The 16,019-nt window shown below is 43.1% G+C and overlaps 1 protein-coding gene across 5 annotated transcripts in view; it reads right to left on the reverse strand.

Annotated features, from left to right (window-relative positions):
• Nucleotides 1-3,971: 3,971 nt before the first annotated feature.
• Nucleotides 3,972-16,019, reverse strand: part of HOMER2 (homer scaffold protein 2) — a 64,568-nt gene continuing 52,520 nt past the window's right edge. For all 5 annotated transcript variants that reach the window (XM_036389606.2, XM_036389604.2, XM_054516224.1 and 2 more), the window contains 3 exons: nt 13,991-14,101; nt 11,917-11,997; nt 3,972-10,845 (listed from right to left, as the gene is read on the reverse strand). In XM_036389606.2, coding sequence (XP_036245499.1) covers nt 10,657-10,845; nt 11,917-11,997; nt 13,991-14,101 — 381 coding nt within the window. In that variant the 3' untranslated portion in view covers nt 3,972-10,656. The remainder of the gene's footprint in view (nt 10,846-11,916; nt 11,998-13,990; nt 14,102-16,019) is intronic.

A 16,019-nucleotide genomic window follows, 5' to 3' on the forward strand; every position in this document is an offset into this window, starting at 1 on the left:
AGAGCCAGGGATTATCTTTATAAATGCCCCCAACACTGCTATAGATGAGCAGGATTGGAAAGGTCTCTGTTCTTCAGGGAACTCCAGCATCCTGTTTTGCAGCATTCATCTTCAGGCTAATGAACAGTACCAACCTGCATCCAGAGAAAAATTAAAGCCACGGCTAATGGTAGCAACGAAATAAGTGGCAAAAGACTAAATGTAAATTGCTTTGAAAGCTGATACGTTTTCAGTGTGACATGATAATGCAAAAATGTTGCCAGTGCTGCTATTATTTATAATTCCCCAAAAGTCTGAATTCCCTCCAGCCAGCATACATTAAGCACAATCCAGGGCATATGCCACAAATCATATTCAATGATGAAAAGTCAGGAGAAAAGCGAGAGCTCAATCTCTCTTGATTACAGCAGCCAAAGATTTCTTTTTCATAGACTGCCAGTACTAATGAATGGAGAGGACACAAAAGGAAAACAAAAATACTCAATTCAAATGTGCTTCATGTGCCAACAGATGTATCTGCTCATAAACTTGATTAATTAAATGCAAACTGTTGTCAAGAAATGTTGTTCAGGGCCTTTTAAGCCCTCACTCCATGGCATCCAGCCATGGGTATGGAAGCGTGGTCCTGGAAGGCTGCATGGCCTTTAGCCATGGGGTCCTGGGTACAACCACTGCCACCAGGAGGGCTGGTATTTATGAAGAGATCCATTTTGTGGTGGAGAATAGTAGGTCTCCAAAGCTCTGCTAGAGCATGGTTGATTCAGTAAGCTGTGTCTTGCTGCTGTGCCAGTGCAACTGGAATGCAGCCTCAAAAGCAGAAGCTGGGCCTCCCGCTGACTCACAAAAATCTCTGATTTTCAACATGCAGCTTTCTGTCTAGAGATCATTTCCTTGCAGACAGTGCTTCTGAGATGATCTAACATTTCTGAAGTTATTGAAATATGTTCAATGCTCAGGAAAAGTTTTGAGACCCAAAGGGGACTTCATAGCACGAAGATCTGCCTTTGAAAGATTCATGGGCAGAGGTCAGGGTTGAGCAGCACTCGCTGCAGGGATCTGTTACACGTTCCTAGCAATGCATCATTGCAAGAGGATGGGAATGTTTGCCTTGCAAAGGTTAGCTGTGCTTTTAAAATCCACCAGGTCTCAGATCTGCCCAGCCTGAGCAGCCCCGTGGCAGTGCTGCCCTGACGCTGGCAGTGACAAAGTGGAGCAGCGTGTGGCAGGCTCTGGCACAGCCCTCTCAGAGCTGCCTCACGAGCCTTGCATGGCCATGTTTAGCCCTGCTCACTGAAATCAAACCTGGCAGTGCACCTGGCAGGGCATTTTTTTTCTGTTTTTGAAGGATGGTTGGACTTTGCTCCAGCGGAAGCAAAGCAGGGCTGCACCACCACTGCAGGTCAGGCCTGGCTCCTGTCATCCACCTGTCTCTGGCTTTTCAGCTGCTACTGACACATTTTTGTATCTAACGTTAACGTTTCAGTTGTTCTCAGGAGATCAGCCCATTATGTATTAGTCTCACTGATGCTGCTCTTCTGCTCTGCTTGGCAATGCTGATTATGTAAAGGATATTTAATGTTGTAAATAATTAAAATTTTATACAAGATTTTGGCTACTTTTCAGGAGTAAAAAGCGATAAAAGAAAATGTATGCAGTGAATCTGAAAAATGCTCAAGTCTTCTAGGAAGTGGGGAGACAGCTAATAATATATAATTAACATATCTTCCTTTCTTCCCTTGTTGGTGCAGACATGCCTTTAGATGAAAAGCATGGGAAATTAAAAGTGTGTGGGACTGAATAATGTTGAATTTTATGTAAGTTCAACCTATTCACCATCTACATGTGTTATGGAGAGAGCAAGCCTGCTCCTGCTCAGGGATCTCATCCTGTACTACCTTTGTACAGGCCTCCCCCATGGTGCCATGCTGGGGCTTTTCCTCCAAAAGGAAGGAAATTATGGCCTATCTTTTCCTATGCTGTTGAAGGAATCCAAAGTGTCCAAAAGGAATACATATTAAAGGGTAGTTCATTCATTTAGAGTCAAACGTTTGATTTAAAGTTCACCTCATGTTCCATCAGACCTCCCGAGGTGGCACATCACAGCTCAGCAGCCCACAGTCAGGTAAAACACTTTTTAATGTCTGACTCTGGAAGGACACAGTCCATTGAGGAGGCTCCTGAGCTTTCTGACAGGAATGCAGTCAAATGTGAAAATTAAAGGTTCACAGACAGCAGCAGCAGATATTGCTGCTGGCAGCATCACTCACCCCAGATCCCAGAGCAGGCTGTTTCTTTTGGAACCCCTGGTCACTTGCACCACGAACAGCTGGCAAGGAGCAGCCCTTCACACAAACCAGAGACTTTCTGATGCTAAAAATGTACCCTGGGCTTAATGAGGCAGACAGGATACAGAAGTGCCAGGTGTGGCTGTACCACACAGGTGCCTCTGTGCCCAGCCCAGTGCCCACATGGAGGAGTGGGAATGTCCACTGTGGGACCACCAGCTTGCTAGGGACAGAATGGGGCTGCCTTCTGATAACTGTAGGTGATGGGATGTACTCACAGATACTTCTGTTGTCCTAGCACCCATAATAATGCAAATGCAAATAGATAAATGGAGGTGGTTTTTGCTAAGAATTAGAGAGTGTTACTTGCATTTTACTGTGATGCACATAAGCTGGTTTTTTAGCTACTGGTTTGTAGTACCTGGTTATTCAGAGACTGCAAGAATTTGCTGTACTGCTCGTCAGAACTATTGATGGCTCCTGGTAGAAGAGCTCTGACTAAAGGTCAGGGGCAGATGAGTTTCTTGCTCACCCCAAAGCTGACATTTGCAGCCTTGTAGCCCAGAGTAACAAAGGCACAATGAGCCACAGCCACTTTACAGTCCTCAGACCTCTTATTTCCCTTGGGGAATCCTGGCCTGGTGCAGAGACAGAAACCCTGCAGCAGGATGTATTTACTGTCTGTGCTGAGCCCTGCCAGGGATGTGCTGCTCCCTCTCCCTCCCAGGGATGTGCTGCTCCCTTCCAGGTGCCCCTGGGCTGCAGCCTTGGGGAGCAGCTGTGACCATGTTCACAGGGGTCAGGATGAGGGAAGAGATGAGGATCTGACTCCATGTTTCAGAAGGCTGATTTATTATTTTATGATATATATCAAAACTATACTAAAAGAATAGAAGAAAGGATTTCATCAGAAGGCTGGCTAAGAATAGAAAAGGAATGATAACAAAGGCTTGTGACTGACTGAGACAGTCCAGACAGCTGGACTGTGATTGGCCATTAATGAGAAGCAACCACATGAGACCAGTCACAGATGCACCTGTTGCATTCCACAGCAGCAGATAATCATTGGTTACATTTCATTCTGAGGCCTCTCAGCTTCTCAGGAGAAAAAATCCTAAGGAAAGGATTTTTCATAAAATGTGTGTGTGACAGAGCAGCCTCACCCCAGGGCTCCCATAACTGCCCTGTGCTGCTGAGCTGCCCAAACATCCCTCATTCCAACACAGAGACTCATCCTCAGTCCCAGGTGATTCCTCCAGGGACAAAAGCAGCTTCAGCTGCCACCAGGAGAAGTTGCATCACTTACAGCAAACACAGGAGGGTTTTCAGTCCTGAGCATACCCCAAACAGGGCAACAAAAAGCCTCTTCCTGACAACAGGCCTCTCTCAGTACTCAATAAATCCAAAATTTCATCTCCAAATAATTATAAATTCTACTTTTCCAGTCAGGTAAGTACCACTGATCCTGCATCCCCTCTGACTGGGCTAATGGAGCAAAGTGAAGCAAGACAAACATTTTAAAGCTCCACCACTTGAAAAAGAGCTCTGAGATTTCCAAGTCTTGATACCACACATATAGACCAAAATCACATTCTTCTGATCAAAGGATAGCATTCCATTGAGTTCAGACTTGCAGCCTCAAAGATATTAATTTTCTGAAGTCAATGAAGACAGTAAGACAAGAGATTTTACTTAAACTATATATTTTTACATAAAACAACTTTATGTTACAATAAAATCAGATAAAAATCACAAAGTTATATAAGTTCATAAAGAAAAAAATCAAGTTTTCATTTTATAGATATAAAACCCAGCATTTACTGCTACTAGGAGTCTAAATATTAACATTGACTGTCTATGGTCAATTTGAAAAAAGAAAAAAAAGAGGATAGTACTTTTTTACAGCAGACAAAATGAGGTAAGAGATGTTTTTACAATGATCCAACTGTAGTAAACACTTCAGTTTTCATTGAAACATATACTAAATATAATAAACCCAAATAAAAATATACATTTAGAGCACTGCAGTGTTTTCCCACAGTTGTATATCAACAAATTGTCATTCACTAAACTTTACTTGAAACAGTAAAAACAGGGTGTATGTTTATCTTTAGTACTAAAACCTCATAATAATCTAAATATTTTGGTATAGCAGACCACACTAGTACACTCTCAGAACTTTCAACTACAAGGGATATATTCATGTTAAAAACAATGTGCTTTGTTCTTCATTCATGATGAGATTTATAGAATATTATGTTCATGATCACTATTAGGCAATTAAATGAAAACATCTAAATACTGCAAAATACTCTTTTACTGAGCATAGCTTCCTCATCACATACCCAGGTTAATCAAAATCCTGCAAACTTAGAAGCTTAGTTCACAAATCTTACTTTTCGGTCTTTTTAGCTAGTATATGGCTAAAATAATTATTGCTGACCAGTGTTAAAAAAACAAACAAACCCAACGCAAACAAAAATACAATAGCAGACAGATTTTTCTCAAGTGCCTCTCTTGTATGTACCATTATTATTAGGTAACTAAATTAACTAACTTTCAAAATGTGCATATAAAATTTTTGGAAGTATAGGCACCTTCATCTGAAGATTGTATGTTCAGGCTACCTGCTTAAAAAAAAAGAAAAAAAAAAAAAGAAGAAGAGCTAACATAAAACACAGTAGAAAATCAAAGGCTGGACATGCAACATCCCCCAGGGATGCAAGCAAAGCCCTCCTGGCCAGGACCAGCTCTGCTCACAGCCTGCAGGAGAGCCTCCTTTGGGAAGCACCTTCACCACATTTATCATTCATCTCCTGACCCTATTTCAGTTATCATTTCCTGCAGAGAATGGTATTTAAAATGTGCAAACTTCACGTCAGGTTTACATTCCAACGGTGAGCCTAAAGCCCTGCCGAGCTCCTGGGACATGGCACAGCATCCCTGGCCAGCCTGGGGGGGCAGCTGGGGCTCTCTGGCTGTGTCTGGATTCACCTCGTGGCTGGGGATGGCTTTTCCTGACACACAGGTGCTCGTTGAGCACCATCCATGGAAAGAAAAATGACCTTAGAGTAGCTTTCTGTTTTTTTGCTAAATCGTGCCCACAACCAGAGCCTGCCAGCCCAGCCCGGGACCCCTTGCTGCCCCTCAGCTCCCAAAAGCTGTTCCTGCCCTCCTGCAAGGTCCCTGCTACTGCTGAGGCCCTGTGGGACAGGAACAGCTTCTCCTATTTTTGGCTGGAAGTACCTGACCATAACCAGAGCCATGGCTGCCCTGCTCTCCCAGCTGTGCTGCCCTTGCACCTGTCACCCCCCTGTGTGATATGCTGAGGAATTCTGATATTTACAGGCCTGACAAGCCTGGAACTGCCTGGGCAAAGGCAGGGGGGTGGTGGATCAGTGTGGCCATCCAGAGCTCATGGGCAGAGCACATCTTTCACTGAAATCTCTGCTGAAACATTAGCAAAAAAACCCTTGCTGCTGCTGCTGCTGCTGCTGCTGCATCCCCTTACATCCCTTCCCTTCAGATTTAGCCCTGGGCACACATTGAGCTGAGGGAGGCATTCACCCTGACAGGGGTTTTATCTCTGTTAATCCATAGGCTCAGGAAGACAGCACTATATTCCTTACAAACCATTGATGCTTTGAAGAGTTTTGCCAAGATAACTCTTTGGAAGAGCCTAAGGAAGAGCTGAGGAACTCCCACCACTGCAAGGTGGTGACAGTGGCAGGGAATTTTCCTTCCGTCACTTATGACACAGCCAAAGGTGGCAAAAAACTAATAAGGAAGAGAAATGAAGACTTGGGAAAAAATAAACAGCACAGAGAAGAGAGAAGAGAAGAGAAGAGAAGAGAAGAGAAGAGAAGAGAAGAGAAGAGAAGAGAAGAGAAGAGAAGAGAAGAGAAGAGAAGAGAAGAGAAGAGAAGAGAAGAGAAGAGAAATCTCTGGACAGTTTGTGCCCTGCTGCCAGTGTGCCCAACAAGCCACTGAGCAGTCTCTGGCCAGGGCAGGTGAGCACTAGAGTGCTTTGGCTGGTACCCTTGTAAGACAATGGCAGTGGCAGGGACAGCAGAAACCCCTCCTGCTCACCTTAATTCAATGAGCAGCTTTAAAAAATTGTTCTCCCTAAATCACTCACATAAAAACCAAAATCAGGTGTTTGTCCAAAAAAAAAAAAAAGATATTGTCTAAATAACATTTGTTTTCTGGCCACAGATGAACCCAGTGTAAAGCTGTTTTTAGAAAGTACATCTTTTGAATGCTTGGATACAGAAAAGGACAGGTGGTGTTGAATTTCTTAAAGAAAAGAGTTTTCTTCCAGTGAGCTCACTTAGTAAAGGAGACACCAATGTAGACAGAACACTGCAAAGTACTGCATTTGCTGAAAATGGACTTCTAGGCCAAACAGAACTACTTGTGAAGTTGAGTCAGAATTGGCAAAGAAAGATTCAGCCAAGTAATAAAAATCCAAAAAGGTTAATCTTCTTTATTCTGAGCTGTGCAACAAATTTCCATTTTTTCATTTTGAAATAATTTATTCCTAATATGAGACTAAGGTATTTTTCCAAAAAAGTGACATAATATATCTAATGGAATATTCTTTCCCCTTGAAAATAACTCCATTCATTTTTTATGTCCCTTTTGCTTTTATGTAATACAAGGTACACTTGTTTATTTCTCATTTTGTCAAAACCCCTCAAACCCTGGCATTATTCAGCAGCTCTAACATCACCTCAAAGAAGCATCTCACCCAAAGGTCAGCAAGTCACACTCTGTCCTGGTGCCACAGGAGGCCAGCACAGATTTTTCTTGCTGGAGCTCCCAGGCTGAGATGCCAGGCGGGCAGGATGGAGTGTGGCAGGACCCGTGGGGTGCAGCTGACAGAAACCCACCAGGGAAGAGCCAAGCACGTGCCCTTTGTTAAGGAAAGACCATGTAAGTGAGGTAGGAGAGCTCCTGCCATAAAAACCACTCAGAGGGAGAAACCTGTGCCCAGAAAGGGAACTCATGGTCACCCAAGGTGAGGCACAGCCCCCTGTAAATTGTAAATGTGCTCAGGCTGGGTGGGAGTGGAGCACTGACCAAGGCGTTGCTGACAGGCACAGGGAGACCAGGATTAGCCCAGCACTGTGTAACAAGTAAAACCAAGCTCTGCAGATCCTCTCTTGGACAGGGGTGAGTATTTCTTGGCCCTGGCAGTGTTTAGGGCCATCCCTAAGCAGGTGTCTGCCAGCTGAACTCAGGGTGCCCGCAGGGACAGGTGAAATTCCAGCTGTGCACAAAAGGAGGGTCAGTGCCTCCACAGCATGGTGTGTGCATTTTGGTGGGGGAAGGCTGGCTGCCCTGGTGCTCCCATCAGGACAGAGGAGGCATTTCAGTGCTGGGATGAGCCTCAGAGGAGCAGTGGGAGGCTCTCAGTTTGGCACAGGGGTTAGTGCTGGGCCACCAGACAGCACCAAGGAATATGCAGTGTGTGACACCATCGGTGCCCTGGGCTGGGGACAGGGACAGGGACAGGGACAGGCCAGAGAGGGCAGCTGCAGCTGGTGCCCAAACACTCCTGAGAACATGCACTGCCATTCTTCTTTTTTCTCTTGAAGAGGAAAAATCCAATTAAAGAGATGGAAAGCTTAAGAGAGATGGAGTTTTGGGGAGTTTAAGTGATTATACGTAGTAGCTCTCAACTTACTGCTGTTGGGAAAGAAAAAGAAAGAAGGCAATTAAAACAAGCCCTTGGAGGCCTGAAGCTTAAAGCTGTGTACAGGCATCCCTAAGGACTCAGCATCAGAGCAATAGCAGATATGTGATACATACATCTGGGGCAAGACAGAAGAGACAGGGCAGGGATTTCTTTAAGGACACTCCATTGCTCCTCTGGTGGGCACTAAGCACCCAGAAATAACTGCCTGTGACACAGCTATGCACTGGCTTAATGTGCCACCATCAAACTCCATCTGTTTAATCGATGCAATCCCATGGAAACACTTCTCTTGCAATTTAAGAGTGGCTTGATACATTCCTAATGAACTGGATCTGAGACAGACTCGACTAAAGTGGAAAACAAAGATCTGGATTAAACCAGAAAATGTAATTTTTTCACAGAGTCTTTTGCATCCCTTTACCCAGCATCATGTTAAAACAATTTATGTTAAAACAAACAGAGAAGCCCTAAGATCACTGAGCAGTAAAAGGAAGATAGGGCAGGGTCCTTGGTGCAAAAGCAATGAACCACTGGGAGGAGCAGGGCCCTGACTGCCAGTATTGCTCGCAGCTCTTAATTGTGTTATCCTGCGGCTCCCAGCTGATGCAGAGACCAAAAAGCAGCATGGGAGGAGAGGAGAAGCAGGATGAGCTGCCTGCTAAATTATGGTGTATATCTGACTTTCTATCAAATAAAAAGACTAAAAATGGAGACTACTTGTGCACAACCACACACTTGCTGACGTCATTTTCAATTTTGAGAAGTCTGATCTAACCCCACATTATGCAACTGTTGAATCTTCCATGCTGGCAAAGTCTAATTTTCACACGCCTACATGCTATGTACCTGATTTTTATTTTTATTTTTAAATATCAACAGCCTAAATAAATTTTTTTAAAAAGAGACGTAAATGGTCATAACAGTTATGAAAGGTCCTAGCTTTACATCCATTGTTTCAGAGGAGTAAAAGCAAAAATGCTCAAAGTCCATTCTAAAAAACAGGCAATGAAGATAATGTAACAGTAAGAGATGAAATGAAAATTCAAGGGACAATTGCAGATCCTGTCTCCACCTCAGGGATTATATATTCATCTGCAAAAAAGTATTCAATGCATGTTTCATCTACAACCCACCTTTCTTTTAAAGGTCACTTTAATAATCAAGATGTGCCAAAAAAAGGAAAAAGCCCTGAAATTCCAAGAAAAGCATGGCCATTTTATATTAGTCCTGCTGGCAAGCACTAAAACAGTGCTTACTCAAACTGTTGTCTGAATCAAGCAAATTACAATGTCATGTACACAGAAGTACTTTCCTGAATTAATTAATTAATTAAACACTCTCAAAACAGGTTATGGAGAAAGAAGAGAAAGAAGCTGAAGGAGGTCCTTGGGGAAAGAGCAAGGCTTGGGCTGGATTCTCCTCTCTCACCTTTTTTACATCCCTGTCTCTGATGAACTGAATTTCCTCCTCACTGAAGGCCAGGGTGAATGACCTTGAATTTCTCAACACACTCTTAGAGTTGCTGAATAATCAGTTCAAGAATAAAAGAGCATTTCTGCCTCTGGGGTTGAGGGGGTTTTTTTTTGGTACAACCTAACTTGGTGACTAATTCCTACCCTACTGCCAGAGAATACAGAAATTCTAGGAAAGAACTTTAATTTCCCGTGGCCATTGCCCTGCCAGTCTCTTGGGCAGAAATTTGCTTCTGAGCAACACCTCCCAGTAACCTGATGATGCTTTTCAGATCCATTTCTCCTTCCTCACTGCTGCAAAACAACAATGATCAAGTTGCACACAGAGGGGCATGAGTCCTGTGCAAACCAGCAACATAGCACTTTTAAAAAGAAATATCTCGTCCCCAGACTCAGGTGGGCATTTTTCAGAGATGCACATAATGATGGAACTAGATGGGTTCAAAACTGAAGGCCAGAGAGGTGATGCTGCTAAGCAAGAGAAGCTGCTCTCACTGACTGGTGAGACACTGACTTCAAGAGCTGGAACTCATTTCTGCATTCTTGACTTTGTGCTCTATGGGTCCAGGCAAGCACACGAAACCTCCATCAGAGGTTATCTGAAATCCACTGCATTCTTTTTGGCTGAATTGGGCCTGATTGACATGGTCCCTAAAGATCCTGGTATCTGTGAGAAGTGATTCTCCTGACTGCAGCTCATCACAGGCACATTTTACAAACTGCAGGGGCTCCAGCCAACCTCTCTGCTCCACCACGGAATAAAGTCAATTCTGCTAAGAGTGCTGGTAGTCCAGACAAGAAAAAGACTTCTTTTCTGTTTCTATGGTTGCAACAGCCCTTAAGAAAGATATAAATTTCCCTGCAACAACTAACTGCATATTCATTTTAAGGTAGATCTAGTTCCAGATTCCTGAGACAGAACCCTCTACCTGTTCCCAACCCCACAAAGCCAGAGCAGCCATATAGAAAGTTTCTAATCTCAACAGAATTCAGTGAGCAGCATGATTGGTTTGGTAAATAAACAAACAAACAAAAAAAAAAAACCCACCAAAAATCCCCACAGCAAAATTTCAGCCTCTATGTACAAAACCAATGCAAACAAGTGGAACATTCTAGTTATATTTCGTAAAACACACGTTTGGGATCAACAAAACATCAAACATCCAGACCCTAGATTACAAAAAAGATCTATTGCCATCTAATTGTCAACCCCAAGTTTAGACAGTCCTTGTCGGAAATCATGTAATTCATCTATCTTCCCGTCTAGTACATCTAAAAAATTCTTTAATTCAGTTTTAAGGTTGGTCTGCCTGTGTTTGTTCTCTTCAACTTCTGTCCTTAGTGTTCTGACTTTCTCTTCAAGATCTTTGTTCTTTTTCTCAGCAGCCTTAAAGACAAAAGAGACAATAAGATGAATCATAGAGAAGAAGGGTGAGCAGCATTTCATAAATTAAAGCAACAATTGGCAGCTGGGCTGTGAGAGTTTGCTCCAACTTGTGTAAACTGATTAACACAAGCACCTCTGAGAGCAAGTGACAGGAGCGTGTCAGATTAAAAGCCCACGCAGGAAAGGACACAGATTAACTGGAAAAGATGCTTTGCATCAGACTTTGTCATTTGGTTGATATCTTCAAATTCAGCTGGATTTAAACATGAACTGTGCATACATTTGTGTCATTGCTACAGTGACAGAATTAGACTCTGTGCCATCAATTACATACAGAATTATCTACAGTGGTTTAACCTTGAAAAACAAACTTAGGAAATACTGTCTGAGGAATAAAGTTGCTTTATTCAGCACTTTGGGATTTATTGGTATTTTTTTAAATTCTACTTTGCCTGATGGCTTATTTATTGATTGGATTTTACCTCATTGATGAGACTGCTCATTTTTGTTCTCTTTTCATGTATTAATTTATTGCATTTCCACAAGACCTGACTGGAGGAGGTGATGCCCACAGTCCAGCTGCTGCCTGGGGCAGGGCTCCTGCCAGCACTGTGGAAAGGGATGTCACAGCACAGGGACACATCCCCAGGTGAACTTTCAGCCTGGTGCTGAGCAGCTGTGCCCATCTGCCTCTTTCCCCAAGCCTGCCCTGCTGCACTGCAGCAATTACCCCCAGGTCTTGGGGAGCTGCTCCACACACGTGGCAGTGGTGCAGCTCCATGAGCCCAGAGCAGCACAAACACAGGATACAGGACAGCCTGGAATTGCAGGAGATGGATGCTACATGATCCCAGGCAAACCAATGTCTGCAGTGGAGCTGTTTCATCACTCCTGTGCTGGGAATGGCACTGTGTATTTTGCATGTAATTAGCATTTTTTGTTTTTACAAACTGGACCTCTCTTGCCTTGAAACAGTGACATTTGAATAGAGAAATGCATACAGCTACAATAAAAAAAGAAGTCAAGGAAAGGTACCAACTATTTTGAAACTAATTTTACTGCTAACTGTACCTGTAATTGTTCAGATACAGATTCACATTCTGACATTAGCTCTGGTATAATTTCACCCTGCTTTCGGAGCTCTTCCAGTTCCTTTGAAAACATAAAAGAAAAAATATTAGTGCAAGCTTCAATTTAAAACATAATGAAAATCTGAAAAGATGAAATGGCTTTGCATATTTTATTGTATTCTGCACAGTATTTGGATGGAAAATAATCAAAATAACCTGCCTGCATTCCAAAATTGCTAATTTTCTACAAGAATACATTTTTTCACTAAATTTTTTACTTTCCATTTCTAAAACAGGCAATGTAATCCCATCTCTTGCATGAATTCCATGAATCCTATTAATAAAATCTTAACCTAAACCACGTAACTATGCAAAAGATGTATTAAATACCAGAGAAATCTGAATGGCTGTAATCCTACAAGCAATTTATAGATGGTAGCAAAGAGCAAATTAGACAATTTCAATGACATATGACAGCAAAAAAAAAAAAAGGCCAGTGGCTTTACCAGCTGCACATAGAGAGACATCATTACAGAACACAGGAGTAATGGGCTTTCCTCCATGGCACACCACCTTCCCCCTCCCCAAAAATCTGTATTTGGTTCTGGCCTCACCACCCAAACTGAGCAGACTTGATGAAGGGAGTTAATGGAAAGAGCAACAGTAGGAATTCATGTCTCTGTTGGAAATTAAGACAACTTAACTTGAAAAAAAGTGCAAGATCCTCCTCCAGAAACTGCCCATGTAGGTGATGATCTCCAGAGAATGCAGCAGGGGTGTTCCCCTGGACTACCTGGACTTGTGCAAAGCATTTGACACTGCTCCCCACAGGAGCCTTGTCCAAAATCAGAGATGTGGATTTGGGGGAGGAACCACTCGGTGGACAAGCACCAGGAGGGAATCAGCAGCTGCTCTTACATGGCAATGCCATCAGCACACTTCATGTGGGTTTGGAGTCCAGGCCATGAAAGATTACTTATGGGTAGTTTAGAGCTAATTGAGAACATGCTAATGTAGGCATGAATTTTTATAACAAGTTAGGGTATTTTCAGTGTAAATGGAAGACAGGCTCGTAAAATTCACAAGTCGATCAATTTTCTGGTTCATTTGGTACAGTAAAAATGTGAACCTTGAGGAGAATTCTAGGAGAGAATAAGGGCTGTTCTATGTGCTACTGCCACAGAAAGGTTGGGAAGACAGCATTACAATTTCCTTTGAAATAAAGAGCTGAAAAACACTATATTTATGACAGTGTATCAAAATCCATCTCCCTAAACTATTTCCTTCCAGCACCAGAAAACCCCTTAACAGCAGAGCTTTTAAGAGCACCAGAGATTGCAGAGATGTAATGGCACATGGCAAACTTTCCTGCACTGCTTTTCCTCTTCAACCAGCTCAGAGCATTTGGTTGGTGTGACAATGGAAAGAAAAGAGCTTCTCAGTATTTTCCCCACTGTTCTGGGGTTCCAAACCATCATTCTCCTTAGAAAAATTAACACCCTGTAACGTCAGAAATGACAAACTGGGGTACTCTGTACTCTAGATGAATCTGAATTTCTCACTCCTGGCTTTAGTCCTGAGATCAGAGTGAGAACATAAACCAGCAAAGCTGCAAACTATGAGCCATCCAGAAAAGAAACAGGACTTGTTACACAAATGCCAAATTATTTTCTAAATGATGTCTTTTTAATGGCAATCCTGATGTCTACAGGAATTTTTGGCACAGGGAGAGTCAAATGAATCTGTTCTCAGCACACATCTGTCTGGCACTGGGCACCAAGTTTCACCACTGGCTCTTCTACAAGGACAAGTGTTGTGTACATAAAAGCATCTTTTTTTTCTAACCCCTGCCAAATTACAGTGTGCAGCCACAGCACATAGCACATCATGGAACCTGGATGGAGAAACACTCCCAAACAAGGGACTGTATGTGGAAAACCTGGAAACAGGCAACACCCAGGACATCAAGCTGCCTCTGGTGGCACGTGAGCCACTCCATAAATCTACACCCAAGGACAGAAGCAGGCAGTCCCACTCAAACATGAAAATGCCATTTCTGTGTTGAGGGCACTCACCAGCTCTTTGTCCTGAAGTTCTGTTTCCAGCTCCTGGAGACGTCTACTCAACTGTGCATTTCTTTCCTTCTCTTTGTTTATTTCATTGCACTGTTCCTCCAGTTCTTCAATCTTTAAGAAATGTCAGACATTAGGTGAAATTGTTCAGATTTCTGAAAATCTGGGGCAGAACACAGCTGATGAAATGGACATGGGATCTGTTTCCTAAATCACAACATTTGATTCACACAACCAAATTATCACTTCTTTCCTTCAAAAGAGTCAATTTACACATCCACTAGGAAACCCTGGGTCTGTATTTATTCTCTCTTACAATCTCTCTTGTAACTCAGGAATGCACAAAACACTGGGCTGCTAAAATAAGTGGAACTGGGGATAAAATCTGCACTTCACTCCTCTGAAGCCAACACAAGGCTACAAGGAATGGATTTTCTTAACACACTAGGAGAAGAAATCTCTTGGGGGTTGCTTATTATTCTAGCTGGTGTATGAGGGACACAACATCAAAACTTTGGGGGGAGAACCAGTTCAGAGCAACATCTGCAGCTTTGTTCTCTCGCCCAGGGATGTGCTTTGCTCTCTCCAAAGCTCCTGCTGCCAGCCCTGGACTCAGCTCCCAGGAGATGCACTTCCCACAGGCCAATGGACCAGCTCATTAAAGTATGTACTTTAATTCTCAGCTCCATGTTGCTTTGGGATTATAACTTCCCTCATTTGAAGGTAGAGCAATATGCAAAAAACTCTGACCCAATTAAAAAAGGAGAGGGAACTTCCCAGGGCACTGCAGTGGTGCAATGTGAGCTCTGAGCAAGGAACCTACTTGGGGAAAAACCTCAGAAAACCTCCCTGTACAGAGAAAGACAGCACATTATACAGACAGCACTGCTGCACAATCTGGCCACCAGCATGGGGACTTTGAAGAGGCAGTAAGAGCAGTGGTGTTTTAATAATCTCCTCTTTTCTAGTACAGCTGCTGGGATGTGGCATGTGTTGATGAGAACAACTTTTCCCTGCAACAGTACAGAAAGGGAAATAACTACCCTGCAAAAGATGGTATTTTCCCATAACACACTGTTCCAGTGCCTCACTTCCCCCCTACCCACAACAGACTGGATATAGGAACCCAAATCATGTAACAACTAATATTAATTTGTTAATGTAACATCAGTTAATACAGCTCTGGTTTGATCTCTGCATTTCCAGTGAGCACCCATAAAATAAACAGTGAATAAACAGTGAATGCTGGCCTCAGAAAAAAGAGTGTTGTTCCACAAGGACTTTCAGTGCCAACAAACAATCCAAACCTCCTCCAACAGTGAAATACTACTTGCAGCCTACTGACACACAAAAAGACATGAAATTCTTTCCCTCTTCAAAAGCAAACACTAAACAAAAAAATATCCTCACCAGACTGATCCAATCTGACCTCTACTTCAAATGTCCCAGTGATCCATCTAAGCAGCAGGAAAAGGATCCAGCTTTTCCAAAAGCATTTAGGATGAATAGGGTGAAAATATCTCTGCAAAAGCAGTGCTCATGGAAACCAGGATCCCCCATGCCCAGGATCCTCTGTGCCCACAGGGGCTGCTGCAGATAGCACAGCATTATCTGAGATGGAACTAATGACTACTCTAAACCTTCACAGATTTCTGACTTGTTCTCTGCTGTAGCCATTGCTAACCCTCCATCTTATACAACTGAGAGATGTGCTCAGTAATGAAGGGCAAAGGCTTTTGATGATGCCTGTTGGCAAGTTTCTGGATGAGATGTGCCAGGTGTTAGTGCTGGAGGTCCCAGCTCACAGCACACAGTGCTGAGGAAATAACTCACATCCTCATTGCCCACTGCTGGGATTTGCTTCTAATCCTGACTGGCTCCCAGGCTGGGTTCCTATGGGTAGCCAGGCCACAACCTTGCCTTCTGCTCATCCATATCTGGCAGTATTTAAGCGAGCTTTGACAGGGATATGCAATAGCAGTCCCACTTTTAGAGTCTTGGCTGACACCAAGTCTCCCAAATCCTGACTCAG

This window comes from Molothrus ater, chromosome 13 (genome assembly GCF_012460135.2).
Source record: "Molothrus ater isolate BHLD 08-10-18 breed brown headed cowbird chromosome 13, BPBGC_Mater_1.1, whole genome shotgun sequence".
NCBI lineage: Eukaryota > Metazoa > Chordata > Aves > Passeriformes > Icteridae > Molothrus > Molothrus ater.